This window comes from Myotis daubentonii, chromosome 5, assembly GCF_963259705.1.
Source record: "Myotis daubentonii chromosome 5, mMyoDau2.1, whole genome shotgun sequence".
Taxonomy (NCBI): domain Eukaryota; kingdom Metazoa; phylum Chordata; class Mammalia; order Chiroptera; family Vespertilionidae; genus Myotis; species Myotis daubentonii.
Window position 1 is genome coordinate 56,486,433 of NC_081844.1, and position 24,964 is coordinate 56,511,396.

General features: G+C 37.7%; 1 protein-coding gene across 1 annotated transcript in view; it reads left to right on the plus strand.

Moving 5' to 3' along the window:
- Positions 1–24,964, plus strand: part of IQCM (IQ motif containing M) — a 284,914-nt gene that overhangs the window by 141,471 nt on the left and 118,479 nt on the right. Inside the window, exons 9-11 of the mRNA XM_059699526.1 lie at positions 10,794–10,992; positions 15,172–15,316; positions 18,671–18,805. Of these exons, the coding sequence (XP_059555509.1) occupies positions 10,794–10,992; positions 15,172–15,316; positions 18,671–18,805 (479 nt within the window). The remainder of the gene's footprint in view (positions 1–10,793; positions 10,993–15,171; positions 15,317–18,670; positions 18,806–24,964) is intronic.

A 24,964-nucleotide genomic window follows, 5' to 3' on the forward strand; every position in this document is an offset into this window, starting at 1 on the left:
GCATACCTATGTTCATAGCAGCACAATTTACAATAGCTAAGATTTGGAATCAGCCTAAGTGCCCATCAGCAGATAAATGGATTAAAAAACTTTGGCACATCTACACAATGAAATATATGCAGCTGTAAAAAGATAGGAACTCGTACCATTTGCAACAGCATGGATGGAACTGGAGAGCATTATGCTAAGTGAAATAAGTTAGTCAGAGAAGGATAAATATCACATGCTCTCACTCATTTGTGGATTATAATGAACAACATAAACCAATGAACAAAAACAGATGTAGAGACAGAGAAGCATTGATCAGATGCTCAAAACTCAGAGGGAAAGAAGGGGAGGGTGGGGGTGAGTGGGAAAGATCAACCAAAGGACTTGAATGCATGCATATAAGCATAAGCGATGGATGTGGACAACAGGGGGTGAGGGATGAGGGCAGGATTGGGTGGATGAGGGGATATTGGGGGGATAAGGACTGTAATATCTTATTCAATAATGGAAAAATATATATTAAAAAAATAAATAAATGCCAAACAATTGGGATATAGTTAAATAAATTAGGGATATCCTTATGATGTAACACTATGCAGCCATTAAAATGTTTTATGGAAAAGAGGAAAATATTCACTATATGGTATTATAAAAAGTGCTTATAAAACTATAAAAAAATAAAAATAAAATTCAACGTGATTTGAAACTTAAAAAAAAAATGAAAACTATCTGATTTGACACCTTGATCCTAGATTTGTCAAACTGTAAGTGAAAAAGTCAAATTCAGCTATTTAGCCCTGGCCTTTCTCTCATTTTTTCATGACTTTCATAAGAGGTGAATTTTGCTTGAGGACACAGGGGATGTGCTTGTCCAAGATGAAAACTAGTTTTATATCTAACCTCTAAAGACTCACAGTTTTATCTTTTTTATATCATATTTTTATTGTTTTCAAAGAGGAAGAGAAAGGGAGAGAGAGATAGAAACATCAGTGATGAGAGAGAACCATTGATTGGCTATCTCCTGCATGGGCCCCACTGGGGATTGAGCCTGAAACCTGGGCATGTGCCCTTGACTGGAATCGAACCTGGGACCCTTCAGTGCTCTATGCATTGAGCAAAATTGGCAAGGGCTCACCTTTTTACCTTCATAAAGATTTTCTGATAGGTTTATAGAGACTCTTTAGTCACTAAGAATCTGTAAAAATAATTTTTTCTATGTCAGAATTATCTTAAAACATTGTGAAAAAAGGTAAATTTAAAAAGTACATTTGGAAGGTAATTCCTACTGGTTGATCTCTGAAAGTCATAATGTATTTTCCAAATCTCACCTACTTACAACTTGTTTTTGTAGCCTGCATAAAGCTGAGCAGGATATATAGTCTAGCTGTATCTTTTCAGTACCAATGAAGCCAACAAAAGGACAAAAAGCCAGTCAGCTAAATCATCCTAACCATTGAGGACTGCCCACGCCAACCTTGCTGAAGTCATGGCATAATTTTGTCCCCTTTAGATTTTATCACATAACACATAACAAGGAGGGCTCTGAATTCTTACTATGCTAATTATACCTTCAAAGTCTGGAACAGTCAATTTATTGCAGCATCATTTATAAAATTTGCATAGTAACATTTATCCAAAATATTATTTTGAGAATTAAAGGAGAAAGTGTGTCAGAAGGGCTTAATAAAAGATTGCTGTAACCACTGCTACTAATCTATGCTCCTAATGGATATACTTATTGCATTTTTCTTTTATATTATACTAGAGGCCAGGTGCATGGATTTGCACACCAGTGGAGTCCCTCAGCCTGGCCTGCGGGGATCAGGCCGAAACCGACTCTCCAACATCCTACGAGGGGTACCAGATTGTGAGAGGGCACAGGCCAGACCGAGGGACCCCACTGGTGCATGATCTGGGACAGGGAGGAACCGTGGGAGGGCTCCAGGACAGCATGTCTGGCCTGTCTCGCCCAGTCCTGATCGGCGGGACCCCAGCAACAAGCTAACCTACTGGTTGGAGTGTCTGCCCCCTGGTGGTCAGTACGCCTCATAGCAACTGGTCAAACGGTCAAACAAACGGTCGGACATAGCATATTAGGCTTTTATTACATGGGATATGGCATATTGGTCTATTTCAGAAAATCTGAACAAATTAGAAAATAGAAACAAATAATCATTTTTTTCTTTACATTGAAGTTTTCTTTATAACCTAGTATTTAGTTAGGGATTTGCATTTATTTCATTGGTGGATTTAATGAATTTGAATATTATGAAGGCAGCTCCTGAGAAAGAATTCCTTGGAAATCTTCTCAGATGGTTTTGATGCCACCCTTGATGCAGAAGTTCTACATTAATACAGTCACTAATGATATTTGGCATGCTTCTTTCTGGCCTTATTTATATGTGTCATTAAAAATAATGCTGCAGTCATATAATGAATATAATGTACTATCTTCATTTTCAATATAATTTTAAAATCATAAGCATTTATCAATTTATTATGTAATCTACATAAATGTCACTTTTATGACCACATACTAATTTATTCATTGGATATAACACTAGTTACTTAGATATTTCTTCCATTATAAATGAAACTATAAAGAATTTCTTTATATATGCAGGGTTTTTTTGGAAACTTTAACTCTTTTGAAAATTAGTGCTAGTGAGAATTATCTGTTTATCTACACTAATAAAAGACAAAGATGCAAATTGACCATACCTTTGCTACGCCTTAAGCCATGCCCACCAGCCAATCAGAGCGACTATATGCAAACTAACCCAACCAAGATGGCAGCTGGAAGCCATGGAGCTGGAGCAATCAGGAGGCTTGGTTGCTCCAATGTTGGAGGAAGCCATGCTTCCCAGCCTGCAGTGGCGGCTCTGAGCTCCACTCAAAGCAAAAAGTTTCAATTATAGAAGGTAAATAAACCCCAGACACCTGCTTTCAGCCACCTGTGGCCACGGAGCTGGAGCGGGCAGGAGGCTTCCCTCCCGCCCGCCCTGGCCGGCTCTGAGCTCCTCTCAAGGCTACAAAGTTACAATTATAGAAGGTAAATAAATCCAAGAATAAAAGAAAAAAAGGAGAGGCTGGGAGGTTCTGTTGCTGGAGGGGCTTGGCCACCCTGAAAGAGGCCCTCAGCCCCTCACCCACACTGGCCAGGCACCCCAGTGGGGACCCCCCATCCAAAAGGGAGTGTGGCCACCTTGAAAACAGCCATCAGCCCCTCACCCAGGCTGGCCAAACCTCCATGGGGTGAGGGCCCTCACTGGGGGGGGGGGGGGCTTGACCAGCCTGCAAATAGCCATCAGCCCCTCACCCAGGCTGGCCCGACACCCAAGCGGGACCCCCACCCTAATCCAGGACACCCTTTAGGGCAAACCAGCCAGATCCCACCCGTGCACCAGGCCTCTATCCCATATAATAAAAGGGTAATATGCAAATTGACCCTAACAGCAGAACGACTGGGAATGACTGGTCACTATGACACACACTGACCACCAGGGGGCAGATGTTCAATGCAGGAGCTGTCCCCTAGTGGTCAGTGCGCTCCCACAGGGGGAGCCCTGCTCACCCAAAAGCCATGCTGATGGCTGCCAGCACAGTAGTGGTGGCGGGAGCCTCTCCTGCCTCCTCAGCAGCACTAAGGATGTCTGACTGCAGCTTAGGTCTGCTCCCTGCTGGTAAGTGGACATCCCCTGAAGGCTGCCGGGCTGCCAGAGGGATGTTTGGCTGCCAGCTTGGGCCCGATCCCCCAGGGATCGGGCCTAAGCCAGCAGGTGGACATCCTCCGAGGGGTCCCAGACTGCAAGAGGGCATAGGCCAGGCTGAGGGACCCACCCAGTGCACAAATTTTTGTGCACCGAGGCTCTAGTTTATCATATAATAAAAATGCCCTTCTTCCCCTGACTCTGAGGTAGTATGTGCATATGTACTCATAAGGGAGGGAAGCTGGATTGTAAGCTTGCTTTCTGAGCCCTACCTTGTGGCTAGGTTATAGTCTAAGGCACAATTTTGACTAAATAAGTTGGTTCAGCAACTTTTGACTCAATATCATTAACTTGGTGTTTTATTGGACCAGTTTTGTTAACAAAAATGGAATAAGAGGTATTTATTAAAACATAAAGATGCCCACATTGTAGGGCTAGTAAAATGAGAATCATATGATGGGAAGGCATCAGTAACTTCTGTCTAGAAGATTGATAAATTCTGTAGTGTTATATTATTTAAAATTATTTTATGTAGCAGATATATTTTTATTATCCTTGTCAGTTCTTCTACTGAGGTTAGGAGTTAGGAGTCATTCCATTTTCCTCTTCCAAGTCTTACCTACATTATTTATCACAGTGTAAGCATCTTCTTTCTCTTTTTAACATCCTAAACCAGCCGTGGGCAAACTACGGCCCACGGACCGGATCCGGCCAGTTTGAAATGAATAAAACTAAAAAAAAAAGACCGTACCCTTTTATGTAATGATGTTTACTTTGAATTTATATTAGTTCACACAAACACTCCATCCATGCTTTTGTTCCGGCCCTCCGGTCCAGTTTAAGAACCCATTGTGGCCCTAGAGTCAAAAAGTTTGCCCACCCCTGTCCTAAACTTTTCTAATATTCCTTGTTTGTTTGACATTCTATCAGGTGAGCATCTCTTAAGCAATAAAGGAGAAACCAGGCTGGTTAATTTAGTGGCCATCATTTTCACATAAGTGCATTCTTGTTTCTTAATAGGAGCCACCATATCTAGTATAATGACTTATCTTTAAATAAAGTATCTTTAGTATGGAATATGGATATAGATTAGATTTTTCAATTATAATATGATAGAAAAAAAGTATTGATTTTTATCAAAACTTTGTAAATAAACACTCATATAATAAATTCAATAAGGTACTTTGTATACACTTAACTATTGTGCTACATTGTTTTGTAGATAAAGTAAATTAATATGTGATTTTAATTTCTATAAAATTATTTTTGATAATTTATTAACTTCTAGTCTATATTAAAATTTTATTAGGACTTATTTCCTAGAGTTCCAAGTGTTTAGTTGAAACCATTTCCATACCTTTAAAGGATGTTTCAGTCTAGTTTATACAAGTAAAGTAAAAAAAAAAAATTGAACTTTATAGTTTCTCACAAAAGTGAAGATTTCTCACATCTTAATTAAAAAGTAATGTTAATCATAATTTAATCTGTTTATTCAGTTCTAGATAATTAATTATGTTTTTCTTGGACCTTAGATTAAGCAGACTAAAGTTGTCTATTTCTGGAAAAAAAAGAATTACAGCAGGTTCATGGTTATAATATTAGTTTAAATTGAGAAGCCTGTGGTCATAAGTCTTTTACTTCTACTATAAGGTATTAAGAAAGTACATTCTTTTTTTAAAAATATATTTTATTGATTTTTTACAGAGAGGAAGGGAGAGGGATAAAGAGTTAGAAACATCGATGAGAGAGAAACATCGATCAGCTGCCTCCTGTACACCTCCTACTGAGGATGTGCCCGCAACCCAGGTACATGCCCTTGACCGGAATCGAACCTGGGACCCTTCAGTCTGCAGGCCGATGCTCTATCCACTGAGCCAAACCAGTTATGGCAAGAAAGTACATTCTTAAAAAGGCTACCATTCTTTTGATGTCTATTATAGAAGACATAATTTATGAACTGTAACTTGTATCAGGAGCTTTGAGCAAGTGTGAGAAAGGCAGAAACTACCTGTCAAAGGTAAGACTGAATTGTGTAATATACATTTAGTGCGTATTTAATATCATAGCCAATAATATCAGAGTAGAGAGGAATAAGGCCTTCTACTGGGAATATGCATAGCCATTCCACAAGGCTTTAGTTATTGAGCACCTTGAAAAAAGAACATCATTACCCACAGTGCGGACACTCACAAACCCCAAGTTAAAAAAACAAAAACAAAAAACTTATAAACTGCTTGTCATGAGTATTACTACTTGACAGAGATAATTTACCTTTAAAATAAAAAAATGTAAAAATTAATTTGACAGTTATTTTATTAGTGTTTGGGTATAAACATAAGTACATGTATCAGTTATGTATTGCTCCAACAATATCACTAAATATGGTGGCTTAAAATAGCTAGTATTCTTCTCATGTGACAATTCTGATGATCTGCTTCAGAATCAGCTAATATCACTCACTGGGTACAACCCACTTAAATTGCAAACAACTAGTCTCTTTTTCATGTGGTCTCTTATCCTTTGAGAGTTGCTGGCTTGTTCGCATGCAGATGTAGGGGTCCAAGACAACAGAACTGTGTTGTGTAAGGCCTCTTGGCACATGCTAAGGATTGTCACAGCATCACTTCCACGGGATTCTATTGGTCAAACCAATTCAAAAAGTCAGCCTAAATATATAGGTGGGTATAGACTCTACCTCTTGATGGATGGAACTATAAAATCAAATTGCAAAGATGGGGATATAAGGAGTCATTAATTGGCCATCATTGCAACAATTTTCTCTGCATGCTTCCAGTACATTTACATTAATAACTAGAGGCCCGGTGCATGAAACTTGTGCATGGGTAGGATCCCTAGGCCTAGTTGGCAATCAGGGCTGATCAGGTTCCCTGCCTCCCGGCCTCCCCACCTCCTTCCCTCGCTTTCTCAGTGCACCACCGCCACCACTGGTCACCCACCATGTTCCCTGCCGCCCCCTGGTTGTCAGCACACGTCATAGAGAGCAATCGAACTCCAGGTCTCCTGGTTGAACTCCTGAGGGGACAATTTGAATATTCGCCTTTTATTATATAGGATGTTTTAATTGTTATATATTAAAGTTAAGGATGCACCACTTTTCTTTGATCACTCACCTCCTTTCATATTTTGGACTTTGATAAATAAGACAGCTGATAAATATCATGCTGAGTGAAATAAACTATGGGGCATTGTAATAAGTTCAAGGATTTTGGGCTAATCAAGGAAATGATATGGCTAGGAGGTGGCACTAGCACATAACAAGCTTTATTTGGGCATCACATAGATAACTTTTCATGAGAGGGGAAGTCTCTCACAGCAAACAATCAAGAGATGATGGCATAGAGCCACCACCCAGAACGAGAAGAGAGTAGCAGAGAGGGGGAGTCAGAGAGGGGCTTTAATATTTAGGTGACGTCATTCAGCAGCATGATGGGGAGTCTCTGGTTAAGAGAATCCCAAAGGGCAGCCATAGTGTGCAATCTTTTTACCCCCAGCATTTGTGTTATCTGTGACAACAGATGTTAGTTATAGTTTGGTGGTATATGCAAAGCAGGCAGTCTCTAAATATGCTTATTTGGGCCACGTTTAAAATAATTGGATGTCTAACAATTTTGAGTTTAGAGCCAGCAGGCTTCTCAGCTCACGGCCCTAGCCTGACTTAAGAAGTAAACAACAAAGGGGCCAATATACAAGGACTATCTTTGGTTCATTTATATAACAACTGTGACAAAATGCCTTGCCATTTCTAGCATTCCTCCTTTTAATAGTGAAGAAGAAAATCTTTGGTATAGTCCTGCAGCCACATGGCACACCCAAAAGATAGCTTAAAAAGACATAACAGTTTGTTTTTGAATCTGGGGCTTGAATTTGGAGATTACAATATTGGAAAGAATTGTCAGAATAGGAAAAATATGAGGAAAAGTCATAGGTACCTTTTGAGTAAATAAAAAAAAGTAGCAGCCACAAGTAACTCAATATTCAGAATACCAGTTTTTACAAAAAAAAGTAGATCACAAAGAAGAAAAAAGATTCATGAGCATGATAAAAGGAATATTTTGTTATATAAGGAACTTTCATATTATAGAAAACTATATTGAAGGTACTGATATTTTCTTTATCAAATTAAGAGCAGATAGTCTATTCAAAAATCAGTTCATCAATATAAGAGAAAGTAAATCAAATTTTAATTTTATTTTATATATCACTTATGCCACATTTTATAAACAAGGATTAATAAGCACTTCTCTTTTTTATGACTAAGCTCATTAGACCTGATCTGTCAAAATTTTGTATGTTTTATAGTGTCTTTCAACCCATTGTTTTTAATATAGTTCACATTCCATTAAGCCTTCTATAAATTATTCTTCAACCCCAAATTTCCCTTTTCTTTATTTTTAGATTTTAATTATTTAGAAATGTATTGATCAAAATCCATATGTCTAAGGCCTAAGATAAAATTATTTTATTTTTCATTGATAAAAAATTGGACAAAACGCATCCATCATTTGGTAAATGTGTTTGTATTTATTTATAGCATTTTTACTTAACATAGTTTCATTCTTTTATATTTATAGCTTTTAAACATAACAACTTAATTTCAATTCTCTCTCTCTCTCTCTCTCTCTCTCTCTCTCTCTCTCTTACACACACAACACACACACACACACACACACACTTCTCCGTAGATAACTAAGAACTGTGTGCCATTCAGGGTCACTTAGTAGACCAGAACTACTCTGTGACCACTGCTGAAGATTCAACAATACACATCGCACATCAACTTACAATCACACATATCACTTTAAGACTTATTTACACTTTGTTGTTAGAGAATGTAACTTTGGGTATTAACTTGGCTCATTTGGGCATTTCTATAATAACATTTCTCTCATTTATTCCTTGAGGAAAAAAAAGCCATGAATTCAGAATCTTTTAGATTTTATAGTAGGTCTTGAAACGCTGGACAAGCCAGAAATAATCATTTCCACTTCATCTCCATTCTGTTTATCTCATATATGGGAATCCACTCATAAAACTTGTTATATTAACCAAGCAAAAATCCTCTTAGAAATCAGAACATCTTCTTTTCTAAGCTATTCAATATCAATCCCATATAATAAAAGGATAATATGCAAATTGACTGAATGGCGGAATGACCGGTCGCTATGATGTGCGCTGACCACCAGGGGGCAGATGCTCAATGCAGGAGCTGTTCCCTGGTGGTCAGTGCACTCCCACAGGGGGAGCGCCGCTCAGCCAAAAACGGCTCATGGCTAGCAAGCACAGCGACAGCTCTAAGGATGTCCAGTTGACAGCTTAGATCCGCTCTCCCCAGGGAGCTGGCCTACGCCATCAGTCAGGAATCCCCCAAGGGCTTCCAGACTGCGAAAGGGCGCAGCTGGGCTGAGGGACCCCCCCTACCCCCCGCCCTCAGTGCATGACTTTTTGTGCACCAGGCCTCTAGTCTTAATATAAACAAACAAACAACTCTTCTTCATTTCCCTCCTTTTCTGATAGTTTTGTCTATTTAAATAAGATATGTCTCCAGAGAACAAAATATATTTTTGACTCATTAATCTACAGAAGTTTTTTCAAGAGAGAGAATGACAGAAAAAAGAAGCCACAGACACAAAAGAGTTGCATTTACTAGAAACTGTACAAGGTTAACTTCCATTCTTTCACAAGGAGAACAAGGACATTTTTCATTTATATATACAAGCACATAGAAACCAACATTCTAAATACTACATCTTTAGCAATAGGTCAAACATAACATGGAATACAATTTTCAGTGCCTGAGCAATGTCACTGGTCAGTTGTAACTTGGGAGTGGGAAGGTCAAGGAACCAAAAAGGATCTCCAAGAAATGCTTGTTATGAACATCTCATGACTTGCAGCTGACATCAGTTATAGTGGGCCCAAAATTATCCCTTGAATGATTTTAGCTATACTGGTATTCAAACAACGTAATCCAGGGTATTTCAGAGCATGCCATAAGCTACAAGACAAACCAACTGACTAGATGGGTCAAACAATCAAAATCAGACCCCCAACATTTCACTTACTAAATGAAGAAAAATAATGGCTTTGTATAAAACAGAACAAGACACATTAAGAGTCAGCTTAATGAAGACATCAAAACAGACTCAGAGGGGGAGAAAAAAGCAGAAATAGAGTCCGTGCCTTTCACTGTGGGGATCATGAAAGTTGGGCTTGGGAGTCAAAGGTCTCTAGGCAGTGCACTTTAGGGCAAGCCTCAGCTCTGGTGAAGTTCACTTGGGCATCTCATTGGAACTTCAGCTGTGACAAGTTGCAGAGTCAAAAGCAATTAAAAAAAATAAAAAGCCTTTTGTATACTAAACAGTACAATGAAACTGGACTTTGGAAGACATTGAAAAACTACTATATAAAAAAATACAACCTATATATAAAGGAAAAATGCAGGTGCAAGAATACTAAAGTTACAGAGCAAGCGTCCGTGCATGATAGAAAGTCTGCAGTTTTTTTCATATGTTCTTGTCACTACAGGGGCTGTCAATGTCGGTATTGCAGGGCTTGTCCTTGTTTCCAGTATGATCCCTCACTTCTGCGATCCTGTAGTCCATAACCCTACCAATATCACTGTGCCTCTCAATTGATAGTATTTGGAAAATTTAATTTTCAGAAGGTTGCTAAGTAAAGTAGCACCACCATATAAGTACAAAGAAGTCTTTAGTTTAATAGCTTCTGGGACAGTATAATTACTTTGACTAACTTGTCTCATTGTATGAAAATACTATTTGCCTTGGATTCTATTTCTCTCTTTTGAATAGTTGTGAATAAGCTTTGAGAAGCTCACTTTATTTTGAGTTTTCTTTTTTCCAGAAGATTAATTTTATACATGCTATATTGATTCTGGTATGTTCAACCTTCTTTGAAGAACCCCATTGACAGGTTTAAGCAATGTATATAAATTCTGTGTACACAATATGACATGTTTCTTATTTCAATATTCTCAACAGTAAAACAATTTAAAGACTTTTCAGTGTTTTTTTTTTTTAATAAACTCTAATAAAACATTTTCTATTTTATTTTTAGGGCTCCTTCTAGTCTAAGTAAAATCAGTAAATTTGACAGCAAAGTTAAAAGAATTGGGCCACACATAGAAATTTTCCAAGTATTCCGGGAAAGGGCCAGATCTATAATCACCAAAAAAACAATTAGAATGATCACCGTCGTGCAGGCTTTTGTCAGAGGGTGGCTAGAACGCAGAAGATACCACAGAATATCGAACAAGGTAAAGTGTCTGTTAAATATTATGAGGTGTTTATAATATATCTAATGTAGATTCAAGTAAAATTTTGAATAATCATCTGGTCAGTAAACTCATGATTTTTCTAAATAATGTTCTATCTGCCTTTTTTGGATTAAGAAAATGTTATAAATAATCTACTTTGCTGATTGTGTCAAGCTGGAGATTCTGAACAAAAGGCCTGACTTATCCTTAACCGAAAAGCAGTTCTGGGGCTACTTTTACTTTAAAGCCAGGACCACCTATATTTGCACTAATTTTGTTTCTGCCTTGCTATCTGTTTATTCTCTGTGAGCATATGGATGGTGAGTGTGAATGTTTGTGGAGATTAAGTTTCTATAGAAAATGGCAGAAAGATGACTGGTAAAACACAGGTGAATTTCCAGGCCACTTAAGAACCCAGACGGAAGTTGGTGATCAAGAATTGGAGTGGTACTATTCCTCCTGCTTATATAATTATCTTTAGTAATTAGGAAAAGGAAGACACAGAGAGTATGTCTTGTCTAAGGGTACACATCTAGCTAGTGGCATACTCAAATTTTGAGAATCAAACCTAAGTCTATATGGCTCCAGAAATTTTAAAATATTAGACATTCTAGTACCAATAGTAGCCAATAATCATTGCAAAATGGTGGATTCTTTTCTTAAATCAGGCTCAACATGGACATTGAATTGTCCTGTCAATAGCTGAGGCCAGCCCTGGCTGGTGTGGCTTAGTTGGTTTAGAGTAGTATCATGCACTGAGCGGTCACCAATTCGAATCTCGATCAGAACACATGCCCGGGTTGCAGGCTCGATCCCCAGTAGGGGCTGTGCAGGAGGCAGCCGATCGATGTTTCTCTCTCTCAACCCCTCTCCTCCTCTCTCTCTAAAAACAATAAAAACATGCATTTTTTTAAAAAAAAAACTAAGGCTAGATTAAACTCCCTTCTGACCCTATAGATCTAACTGGGGTATGCTCACATCAGGGAGATGACATGGAGATCCACAGGTGTATTCATAGAGGCACCAATTTTGTGGTGACTGCTAAGGTTTTACATTGTGCATTGGAAGAAAATAAGATTTAGTGATACAGGTGATCAAAAATGTGTACTTAGTCTTGATACTAAGCAATTAGATATAGAATGATTGAGTATGTGCTTCGGAAAGGGCTTCACTAATTCTTTTGTGGGTGAGGAAGTAAATAAAAACTCATCTGTAATGTTATTTGTGTTTTGTATATTTATTAAATGTGTTTATGTGTATGCACTTAAGATTACTATTCAGAATATTCAATTTTTATTTCATTGTATACAGGTTTAGTCACTTTAAAACCTTTTCTTTTTTGTTTTTAAAAGGTTTTGAATAAAGATCCTTTGGGATATTGTCTTACATATTTGTTTAGACAAGTTTAGACTTCCATCAATGAGTATGGTCAAGACATCTGGTTATAGGTCAATAACATTTTTTAAAAAGTTAAACTGTGGGGAAATATTTGCTGAAATATTGCACAATGGTTATATGCAAATATCTATCTTACACACTGATAAAAACCATCATAATAATAGAAAAAAATAAGCAGGACACATGAACCAGTACTTTACAGCAGGAGAAACATAAGTGGCTAATAAACGTGAAAGGGGGCTACTGTTGCTAGAAAATCAAATAAATGAAATCCCACTGAGTGTTATATGGTAATGAAATTCTCCAAGTGAGCAAGTAATTCTTTACATATTTTTTAAAAAGATAAAAGGCAGACTGAAAATACCTACTGAAAAACATTTTCTTCTTTTTTTTAATGTTGTGGTGTGATCAGTATGATACATTTACCCTTTAAAACTAACAGGGATTGGAAAATTATAATTAGTAATTTCCAGTGAGACTTTTCTATTTCAATATTGCTATTATAGATATCAAGTTTTTAGATAATTTGTGACTTGAGAAATGCATGGAAATATAAATATTTACAACCTAACGTGTCCACGACATCATAGCTGAGGCATATTTCCATGCAGAAGCCTGACAGAGAGGCACGCTGGAATAAGAACTGCAGCTTTTTAACCATAAACACCTTCTGACTAATCTTCCGAATGCTCAGACCTGAGAAGGTTTTCCTCATAAAATAAGTGATGTACCCCAAAGAATATTTATTAAATTCAGAGGGAAAGATGCTCAAATTAGCTTTGGTGTCTGCCCAAAGCTCCTGCTCTCTCTGCAAATGGCATCATCTGTCTAAGCAGCACATGCCAAGCTGGGACCTTTTGGCTCCTGTTCTAATTTAATGCATTGCTTGATTCTCAATTATAAGCAAAAGAAACCTACTGACAGCTTTAAGCTGGAAGACACTGAGGATAATATTGGGCAGAGGATTGAGAACTAAACTCAGAAATAAGAAGATATACTGCATGTAGCTCCCAGGGCTCCAGCCACATCCTGCATAGGAAGAACCTGATATAGATCCCGAATCTGAGGTATTCTGGCCTCCACGAATACTGCCCTTGGAAAATGGACATTGCTGCCACGGTTGCTCTACTACACAAATAGACTTCCCACTATTTTGCTTTTAAAAGCATTACTAGTTTTGATTCAAAACGTGGATTTGGTGTAGATAATGGATGAAGTTTCATCACGTGTGTGTATCCTAGCAACAGAGAGAGCTTGGGTCATGAGCATCTGATTTGTAGCTTCAAACTGTAGGAGGTTTTTGCCTTCCACTAAGATTCATAGGGTGGGGAATAGTCCAGTAAAGTCTGACATCATCATCATCATCATCATCATCATTATTATTATTATTTTAAATGAGCCTATTGAACAAAAGGCAGATTAAAAATAAACATATAAAATGTTATTAAATGTTGAAAGACATTAGCAAACATTAAGGATCTGCCTGGATTCTGATGGCATTCAGATGGAAGGTTAAAGGAGAAGAGGAAAGTAGTGACATTATGCTAATTATTTTTTCATTCAAGCAAATTAAGCAGTATTTCATTGATACTATCGCTAACTTAAGACATGAAGGTTGAGCATAACATTTAAAGATTTCTGAGAAGAATCGCAAAATTAAGCAACGGTAAAAAAATAAAATTATAAAAATAACCTTGAATCAGATGAAACAAAATAAATGACAAAAGCAAGAATAATCATAAGTGTTATAAAAAGAAATAAACTAAGAAAGAAGTCAGAACAAAAGTTCACAGAATAGGTAAGGCATACTAAATGTAAGTAAGTTAAGAGGAATATAGTATATAATTAAAAGTGTGGGCTCTTTTAATTAGTTTCATTTCAAAACTAATTCTGCAACTTACCAGCTATGGGACCTTAGGAAAGTCATTTAAAGATTTATACTTCAGGTTTTTTTTCACTTGTAAAATAGTATGCAAAGCACATCAAAGGAAAGCTGACTCAGGGAAATTCATGACCTTTAAATACATTCTTACAAAATAGTGAAAATCGAAGTTGAGAACAGAGAAAATAGGCTAAAAAGGGGAATTAATCAAGATACCTAGAAAATTAATGAGCTAGAAAATGTAAAATGTGAAAATAATTGCATTGATAAAATGGAACTGGCTACTTAGAAAGAAAAAATTCCTAAAATAGATGAATATTTTATTTTTTAAAGTATTAGTGTAGAAAATTAATATGCAGAAAAATATAGTCGCAGATGACATAAAGAAAATTTGCACATATGCTAAAAAGAGTTACTTTTTAAAATAGAGTTTTTAGAAATCAGCAAGAATAACCTGAAAAAGTCCAGTGAAAACTAGGTAAAATACATGAATATATAATTTTCAAAAGGAAGAAATACAAGAATTTGAGGACCCAGAGTGTATAGCTTTGGTAAAAGTTGTTCATTATAGAATAATGCTTTAATAAAACTTTGTTTTCTTTTTCTGGCTGGGTAGGCTACATATTATAGAAATCTGGACATCACCCTATGAAGCTCCAATGAAAGTATCCATCACTGAAATCTCTATTCTGTGGGAAGTACTAGTATATGATAAATTCAATGAAATTCTCTGAACTTCAGCGATTCCCTCGCTGTATAACACATGTATTTAACCAACGTAGGCATGAAACAATAAATGCGTCCATAAGCTAAGAAGCTTAGTGAAATGAAAGGGACAAACTCAAATATAAGTAGCAGAATATATAAGGAGCTTTACTGTTTTTGTTGTTATTTTATAGGCTATGTATCATGGGCCAAGTTTGAAAGCAGTTATAAACATGTATCACAGACAAATCCATCGTGTTAAACATCGACTTTGTCTTTGGAGGACAAGACAAATTATAAACTATGCAGAGCTAGAAGAATGGATGGATAGAAAAAAATGTAAGTAATTAAGATGTTTCTGAATAATTCTTTTTTATGGATAATAATTTTATATCCAATAATCTAGTATGAATGTACAGATATATTCATCTTTATTAAAATATGTACTAGGACCTTACAATTATTACACTGACCACCGTTTTTTCCCCCACTCACTTTATGTTTAGCTACTGACTTCAAAATCACATATTTCTTATCTAAATGCCCCCACTATTTTTACTCTGTCTTACCTTTATTTCCCCAAACTTTGTCACTAAATTCATTTTTAATTTTATAGAGTTTTGCTCATTTTTCTTAGTTTTACTTTCTTTTCATGATTTCCCCTCCTTGGCTTATAACTGCAGATTACACTATTTCTGCATCTAAAAATAACCTTTTCAGTTTGAGAAAATAGACTACACACACACACACACAAAAAAAAAAATGTGGTTATGTTTTCCAGTATGGACTCTGGTAGTTTCTAGCTGAGAATGTGGGTAAAAGTCTTAAAGAAAGTGAGGGAGGAAGAATGCTCCAGGCAGAGGGAGAAGCAAGGATAAAGACTGGAAGTTGGATGCAGTTACTGTGGGAAGAAGCCAGGAGACTAATGTACTGGATCGAGTTTGTGAGCCAGAGCAGAGCAAACTGAGATGGGAGTAGGGACACAGGTTGCATCAGGCTTTATAGACCACTGGATTTTACCTTAACTAAGTTGGGAAGCCTGTAGAGAGCTGTGGACCGAGGACTGGGGTGCAATTTACATCTGAACACATCACCCTGGAGGATTTTTTGAGGATAGGTTGACATGAGGAAAGGATGTCAAGAAGTCAAGTTGAGATCAAGGGTGCTCTGTCCAGCATAGGATCTGAACAATACAAGAAAGCTGAAGGAATGATTTTAAGAATTACCAACTAAGGCGTCCATTTGCATTGAGGTCTAAAGTAACTCAAGAGTCTATAGAATTTTCAAGTTGTTATTTGTCTTCATGTTCTTTAGGAAATTCTCCATTCTTTCCATAGTTTGATTGCTAATTAGGTTGATATTTGATATCTGACAGATAGCCATGCACCTTTTAATATCTTTTAATGACCAGAACATTTCATTAATTGTCATGATTTAAGTTTTATATGGACCCTAATTTAACCTATGTAGAATATTAATTCTGATAGTATGTTGCCAAATGTTTGTTTTTGGGGGCCTACAGGTTAAAGACATAATTTCTCTCTTAATAGAGTTAAAACGATAATGTTAATATGTGCATCCGTCTGATCTAGTGTGAGACATATAAAATGGATCAATTCAAAGAAAAACTAATAAAGGCATATGTACCTCAAGGAGAAATACATTTACTTTAACATAAAAATAAAAAGTGATTTTCTTTGTGTTAGTTTGGCTTTCTCTAGAATCAGACCCTGAGACAAGAATTTGAACTAACAACTAACTTATTTGTGAGTTGATCCCAGGAAATACTTTTAGTAGAATGGGGAAGTGAGACAGGGAAGGGATGGAAGTAAAAAAAAAAAAAAAAAGAGTTTTTTATCAAGCAGATTATCATGTGGGCAACTGAAGCTTAATTGCTCTAGAGAACAGTACAGCCAACTTGCCTCACCAGTGGGTCTTTATCCATCAACTCCCCCAGTCAGTGGTTGAAAGCTGCTCCAGTGTGGGCCTCAATTTCCTGGAACTTCTGACTTGCTCCTCAGGTGGGCAGAGTGGAGTCCAGCAGCCAGAGGGAGCTTTTAGGCAATGAAATACAGATGCTGGCAATGAAAAGTCAGGTCTATGTGCACAGAAATGTAAGCCACAAGGCTGTATGGATGGTGGCACCATTAGCAACTGCTCTAGTTTGCTTATTTGAAATGAGAGGAAAAATCATAGATACACTAAATATGAACTTGCTGCTGTGCTTCAGGATCTGGAATAGCTATTCATATTTAGGCAATCACTAAATACTGCTTGGATTTGTCAATGTCTCATGACTGTCCACCTCAGATGAATGAATGAGTGAACAGAAAGTTGAAGTCCATATGTTGAGTGCCAAGGTGACTCACTAACTTTTTTTTTCTTTTTTTAAAAAATATATTTTATTGATTTTTTACAGAGAGGAAGGGAGAGGGGTAGAAAGCTAGAAACATCGATGAGAGAGAAACATCGATCAGCTGCCTTCTGCACACTCCTGACTGGGTATGTGCCCGCAACCAAGGTACATGCCCTTGACCGGAATCGAACTTGGGACCCTTGAGTCCCCAGGCCAACGCTCTATCCACTGAGCCAAACCGGTTAGGGCCATTAACTTTTGTTAGAAACCTCTCTGGTACTCTTGTCATCCAGACATCCAGAGTGCATTTTTCAGAGCTAAACCTACATTGAATCAAAACCCGTCATCCTGTAAATGCTAGTTAACAATCAGCTTCATGGGGCTAATCCAGGGGTGGGCAAACTTTTTGACTTGAGGGCCACAATGGGTTCTTAAACTGGACCGGAGGGCCGGAACAAAAGCATGGATGGAGTGTTTGTGTGAACTAATATAAATTCAAAGTAAACATCATTACATAAAAGGGTACGGTCTTTTTTTTATTTTAGTTTTATTCATTTCAAACGGGCTGGATCCGGCCTGCGGGCCGTAGTTTGCCCACGGCTGGGCTAATCCATAACTTAAGAATAGAATCTCAATATCACCATTTCGAAAAGAAAAAATGTTAATGGAAAACTACACTTACAAAATGTGTCAATTCTCTTAGTCATTATCTAACCCCTGAATCATGCCATGTATGGGAGATAGGTGAGGGATTGCCCAACTGAGTGGTTTTCTGTGGTAGCCATGAATCAGCAATAGCCAAGTACCTAAAACTAGGAAGTAAGAATACAGGAAGTCAGCAAAAAAGTATACATCATTCCACTTAGGGGCCAAATCAGAAGTAGAATATCAGTTCAAAGTAGAATCAGAAATTCAAGTAATTAGAATGTGTAGAGTCAAAAGAGGTGAAAAAAATCAGGGGAACTAATAAGCAATGAATACTGAAATGAGTCAGCAGAAGTCAGGGCCCCCAGAAATCCTGACCTAGAAGCTTTATCTTATGATATAGTTTGAGCATTCGTGTATGTAGGGTCTGTAGACAACTGTCATGTAAACCAGGCCAAAGGACACCAGTGTTCTCTTTGGGGAAGCAAATCCAAATTTATCTTCCTTCTAACCGTCTGTAGGAGGTTGACATGGTGCTACACTAAGTATGGAGGCTTAGCACTAAACATAAAAATAAAACTGGGTTAAATTTGCTTCAAATCCAGATGAAACTTTTAGGTGGTTTGTACTTGATATATTATTTTGAAAGAAAGTGTTTTCTTTGATCTCCTTCCTCCCCCCCCCCCTTTTAGACTATGAAACAATGTTTGCTAAGAGACAAGATTGGCAAGGATTAGAAAGAAGTGAGCTCCTTAAGTACTTCAATGACTGCGGTCATTACCCAACAGTGCAGCAAATTGATCAGGCTTGGGACCTGGTCCATAGAGGCAAGTAGTTTCTCCATTCCCCACCCCCGTCCCCCGCCCCCTCTTTTCCTTTTCTCTTTTTCCTTCTTGTCTATTTCCTCTCTTGTTCTTTCCTTCCGTTCCTCTCTTTTATTAAACTTGTCGTATAAGTCCTTTTCCTCAAACTTATTTTTTTGTCTGATTTTAATATATATGAAGAAACATATTTAAAGTTTAAAAGAAGTTCATACAATGAACTTTCTTGGGTGGGTGGAAGAGGTGATTTTCACTCCTTAAGCTTTTAATGTATTTTATGCTATAAGCTACATCGGAGTGTATTTTAAACCACCGTATTTTAAAGACTGATGCTAATAAGCTTTCTCATAGATAGTTATATATTTGGTACCAATGAACAGAAATGCTTAAACATTGTAAACTCTTTCAAAATAGTAGTTTTTTATAGCAATACTAGGGGTCCAGTGCACGAATTCATGCACCTTGAAAGGAACTGTGGGCTGTGAGGCTGCGGTAGGCACAGGGACGAGTCTCTGGCCATCCTCTGCACCCTCACCCAGCCCCTCCCACCATGGCCCCCAGTCCCCTGTCTGCCAGCCCCCTCTCTGCCAGCAGCCCTGCTCAGGCTGCCACTGCTCCCACACACTAATGGTACCAGCCTTGCTTGCACCTGCTGATGGTGCAGAGTGATTGGGACTGGCGCTGGGCACAGCAGCGGGTATGAGCGGCAGCTCCAGTGGCGGCTGCAGGTGTGAGCAGGGTTGAGGCTGGCAGTGGGTGTGGGTGGCAGCTCTGGCGTCAGCACCGGGTGCCAGTGGGGCAGGCACTGGCAGCAGGTGTGAGCACCAGGCGGGACCACGGTACGCGGGAGCAAAGAATTTTCAATATCCACCAGAAGCTTGCACTGATGAGAGCAACTGGCGCCCTGCCTTGGTCTGGTGCCCCCACTCACCTGCTCCACCATCCTCTGTGGCTGATGCCCGCCATATTCTGCACATGCCCCCTGGTGGTCAGCGCATGTCATAGCGACTGGTTATTCTATTGTTCCGTCGTTCGGTCTATTTGCATATTAGCCTTTTATTATATAGGATAATAGTTCAATGTAATAGAATTTTATAGTTAGGAAATAAATAAATGAAAAGATAGTGTTGTATGAGACTATTTAAGTGGAGTGGCATTTCTTCTCTACTAGTAAACACTTGTAATGGGGTATAAATTGTTACTGAGATGTGAAAAACTCTATAAATTTTCCTTAGCTCCTTAAGATACTTCTCAGCTTTTCTTTCTATGTTCATACTAATGTTATGGCTTGCTACCACAGTTAGAGAGGATGCATCGATGTAGCCACAATTTAATTGAGGGGAAAAAAGGTAAACAAATGTATCAGGATCTTTTTAAATGGAAGAATAGGGCTCACATGCTTGTAGGAAGGTGTGATTCAGGTCAGAGTGAGAAAGTTGAAGACTCATTATAGGGTTGAAGTTCTCTTCTTTCATTGGTTCTTAGTGTAAATTTGCCTAATGCTTTGCCTATGGACTTTGCTTTGCAGTGCTGTGCCGTAGACCAATTCCAATATGTCATAATTTCAAGAATTTTATCAAAAAGTTGATGAAACTTGGGGACTCAACAGGATTGAGTCACACATGTAGTCACCTGTTGGGAATGGCTAAAGGCATTTCCCCAACCTGAATAGGAAACTGATTGTGGCTGCCAGACAATTAAAGGGCATCTTAATCTACATGTTATTGCCTCCTACTGGCCAAACATCTGAACAGCCGTAGGCTATTCCCCAAACTGACAATGCTTCTGTACCCTTTGAAACCTTACCCTTTGAAGTGTATTATCTCCACCTTGCCTTAGGACAAATTGTGTTAATAAAAGCAAGGGTCCTAGACAAGGAGGGACTCTCTTCAGTTCCTTTAGCTGAAGGTCCTCTGACCCCCAATGCCTTTCAAAATTATAACTCGTCTCTGGATTTCTATGTCATCTGCGCACAGCCTTTTCCAGATTCCTGAACCCTTCTTGATTCTGGGACATGAACCCCGGCAGTGCTGTATCCCTCGTATGTAGAATGGTTTTCTAGACTCTTAATGAACATTTGTTCATAGATGAGCAGAAACATCCAAATCGCTTTGTGCTTCAGTGGTCATGAATAGGTGGTTTGTTCAAGTAATTGTTTTCTTGGTGATAAAGACATTGCATGTTCAAAACATCAATGAGGTACCATCTCACACCTGTCAGAATGGCTATCATCCACAAATTAACAAACGACAAGTGCTGGAGAGGATGTGGAGAAAAAGGAACACTCGTGCACTGCTAGTGGGAATGCAGACTGGTGCAGCCACTATGGATAACAGTATGGAGTTTCCTCAAAAAGTTAAAAATGGAACTCCCCTTTGACCCATTGATCCCACTTCTAGGAATATATCCTAAGACACCAGAACCATCAATCAGAAAGTATATATGCACCCCTATGCTCATAGCAGCACAATTTACCATAGCTAAGATCTGGAAACAGCCTAAGTGCCCATCAGCAGATGAATGGATTAGAAAACTGTGGTACATCTACACGATGGAATACTATGCAGCTGAAAAAATAAGGAATTCTTACCATTTGCAATAGCATGGATGGAACTGGAGAGCATTATGCTAAGTAAAATAAGCCAGTCAATGAAAGAAAAAATACCACATGATCTCACTCATTTACGGATAATTAAGACCATTATAAACTGATGAATGAAAATAATACAGAGGCAGAGCAACATTGAACAGACTGTCAAACTACAGCAGGAAGGCCAGGGAGGTTTTTTTTTGGGGGGGGGACGGGGCGGGTAAGAGATCAACCAAAGGACTTGTATGCATGCATATAAGCATAACCAATGGACACAAGACACTGGGGAATATGAGAGGCTAGGGGAAGGCCAAGGGGAGAATAAAAAGGAGACATATATAATACTCTTTGTAATACTTTAAGCAATAAAACAATTTTAAAAAAGGTACTGTAATGCTAAGCTAATTCCTATTTTAAAAATTACAATAAAATTGATTTTTTCCTTTTACAGTAACCCAAAAAACTATTGTACAAACCTCCTGCCTGCATTCTGCTTGACTACTAAATAAAGCTGATAGCACCAAAAAAAAAAAAAAGAGATTGCATATTTATTATAGAAATTTTGTGATATGGAAATACATAAAATGGCTAAGAAATAGCAATTATTGACATTTGAAGTCTATCCATTATTTTTCTGTGCATAAGATGTAGTTTTATGAAAATTGAGATTATTTTCTATGTATTTGAAAATATGAAAATCTGTTCTTTTTACTTAGAAATACTCATAAGTTTCCAAGCCATAAATGCCTTATAATAATCTGTCATATGGATCATCTATAATGTATTTACTGTTGTATATTTAAACAATTTCCATTTTATAATAAACTAGAGGCCCAGTGCATGAATTCATGCATGGGTGGGGTTCCTTGGCCTAGCTGGCGATCAAGGCCTATGGGGGGCTGGCAGCTGGGGGGAGGGACCCTGGGAGGTTGGCTGGTGGGGGGGATGAGGGGGGGATCAGGGGCCTTGGGCAGGGGGCAGCTCCTGTGTTGAGCGCCTGCCCCCTGGTGGTCAGTGCATGTCATAGTGACTGGTAGGCCAGCCATAATGGTCACTTAAGCTTTTATATAGTGAGATAATAATAAAATGAAAAAATTAAATACAGCAAAATTGAATTAATTACGCATTTCAGAAACATACGGATTATTGTTAGTAATTGAAAAATAAGCTTTTCTTTTCAAATTAAGTTTTATAGAGATATTTTCTATACTGGTTATTTTGGAGTATATCATAAAGGCTAAGATCTGGAGCATGGCTCTGAAATTAGCTTGCCTGGGTTTAATTACTGGCTCCACCATTTGCTAGTTGTCTGTCTTTGAATAATTTAGCTTTAATATGCCTTATTTTGCTCAACTATAAAAGGAAGGTAATACTAAATCATTGGACTCTTGGGTGGTTTAAATGAAATAACTCATGGGAAATGTGTTTTTTATTATAAGTGCTCAGTAAATCTTTGCTACTGTTATTCTTAAATAATTTAATAATTATTTTAAAATATTGAACCTAATTATATAAGGACTCATTTTTTTAAAAAAATATGTTTTTATTGATTACATAGAGAGGAAGGAAGAGGGAGAGGGAGATAGAAACATCAAAGATGAGAGAGGATTATATTATAGATCAGCTGCCTCCTGCACACACCCTGCTGGGGATAAAGCCTACACCCAGGCATGAACCTTGACCAGGAATTAAACCACAATTTCCTGGTTCATGGGTTGATGCTTAACCACTAAGTCACATAGGCTGAACTATAATGACTCACTTTTATAGAGGTTATTTATTAAATGTCATCTATTGATTTCTACCCATATCATCTCTTTTTACTATCATAATGACGTCTTCTAGAGGAGTAGATACCCTCATTCATTTATGCTCATTTTTACAAATGAGAGAACTGAGACTTAGAAAGAGACTTTTATAAGCTCATTAATAGAGCTGGAACTTTTTCCTGGTCTCTTTAAGTGAAGTTCAGTACTCTTTCCATTTCACTTTGGGAGACATTTTAAAAGTCAATGTTATGAAAAAAATGAATGATTATAGCATTTTTGACAGCAAGTACTCCCGATATTTTGTAACTAGCTTAATGCCTTGAACTATAGTAGATTTTCTGTGAATGATTGAGTCAATTAAATTGCTCATAAAAACTAAATTTTTCAAAAGGAAACTTAGTTTAAAATCATATTGTTTTATTATAATGCCTAAATTTGGGAAGCTTTGCTTCATAGAAAGGATTCACTCTAACATAATTTTAAATATATGTCCAATTTTGTTGCTCCATCCAGCTAGAAAAATTATTTTGATACAAAAGAAACTTCATTTAAAATGATAATATTCTAAATAATGAAACGGAAAAACATTATATAAAATGGAGCTAAATTAATGAGTTTTTTACTTGCTTCTGGAATATATTCCATTTTTAAGAGAATCTGATTTTATGCATTTTAGATTGTCAGTCATCTTCATTCATAATGGCTTCTTTGATTATGATAATAGTTCCGGATGTGCAACCTACACATTTTTTCATTCAGTAGAATATTTCATCTAATGCATATGTAGTTAATTCAATTGATTAACTTCTTCAGTGTATGACACCAAGTAGGTCAAATTTCTAAAACTGCCTGTATGTGTTCAGGTATTTTTAGCCTTTTCAAAATTCTTTATTCTTATCACTATGGTAACAAAAAAAAATTTATGACTGGGTCATGATTTTCATCTGAAAATCTTCTTGTGGAAGAATGAAACAACTTTAGGCTGCATGTAAAGGCTGATCTTAAAAGTTGAAGGTTATGCAAACATGAGCGTTTTTATTTGATACTCATTTAAATCTCAGTGAATGAAACTGATAACAATAGAATAGTATATCTGAAAGTATGGAAAATAACACATTTTTGTTCTAATTTTGCAATATGTAAATAGAACCTCTAGTTTATTTTCTGAGTTAGAGCGAACAGAAAACAATCATGAAGAGAAGTCTGTTTTCACTGTGCAGCCCTAGACCAAAAACAAAACAAAACAAAACAAAAAAACACACACAAAACCTACAAAACTTAAAAAACACAGAAAGTACCTGATGTACTATATAGATACTAGAAGCCCGGTGCATGAATTTGTGCACCAATGGGGTCCCTCAGCTTGGCCTGCGGGATTGGGCTGAAACCGGCTCTCCTACATCCCCCAAGGGGTCCTGGATTGTGAGAGGGCACAGGCCAGGTTGAGAGACCCCACAGGTACACAATCGGGGCTGGGGCGGGATGGTTGGACAGCCGGGGAGGGACCAGGGGAGGGCTCCCATCTCGCTCAGTCCTGATCAGCTGGATCCCAGAAGCAAGCTAACCAATCAATCAGAGCATCTGCTCCTAGTGGTCAGTGCACATCATAGCGACTGGTTGACCAATCGACTGCCCCCTGGTGGTGAATGCATGTCATAGTGAGTGGTTGAGCGGCCTTAGCATATCATTAGCATATTATGCTTTGATTGGTTGAATGAACTACTGGACGACTGGACACTTAACATATTAGGCTTTTATTATCCTATCTAATAAAAGAGAAACATGGTAATTGGCATACGACCGCTA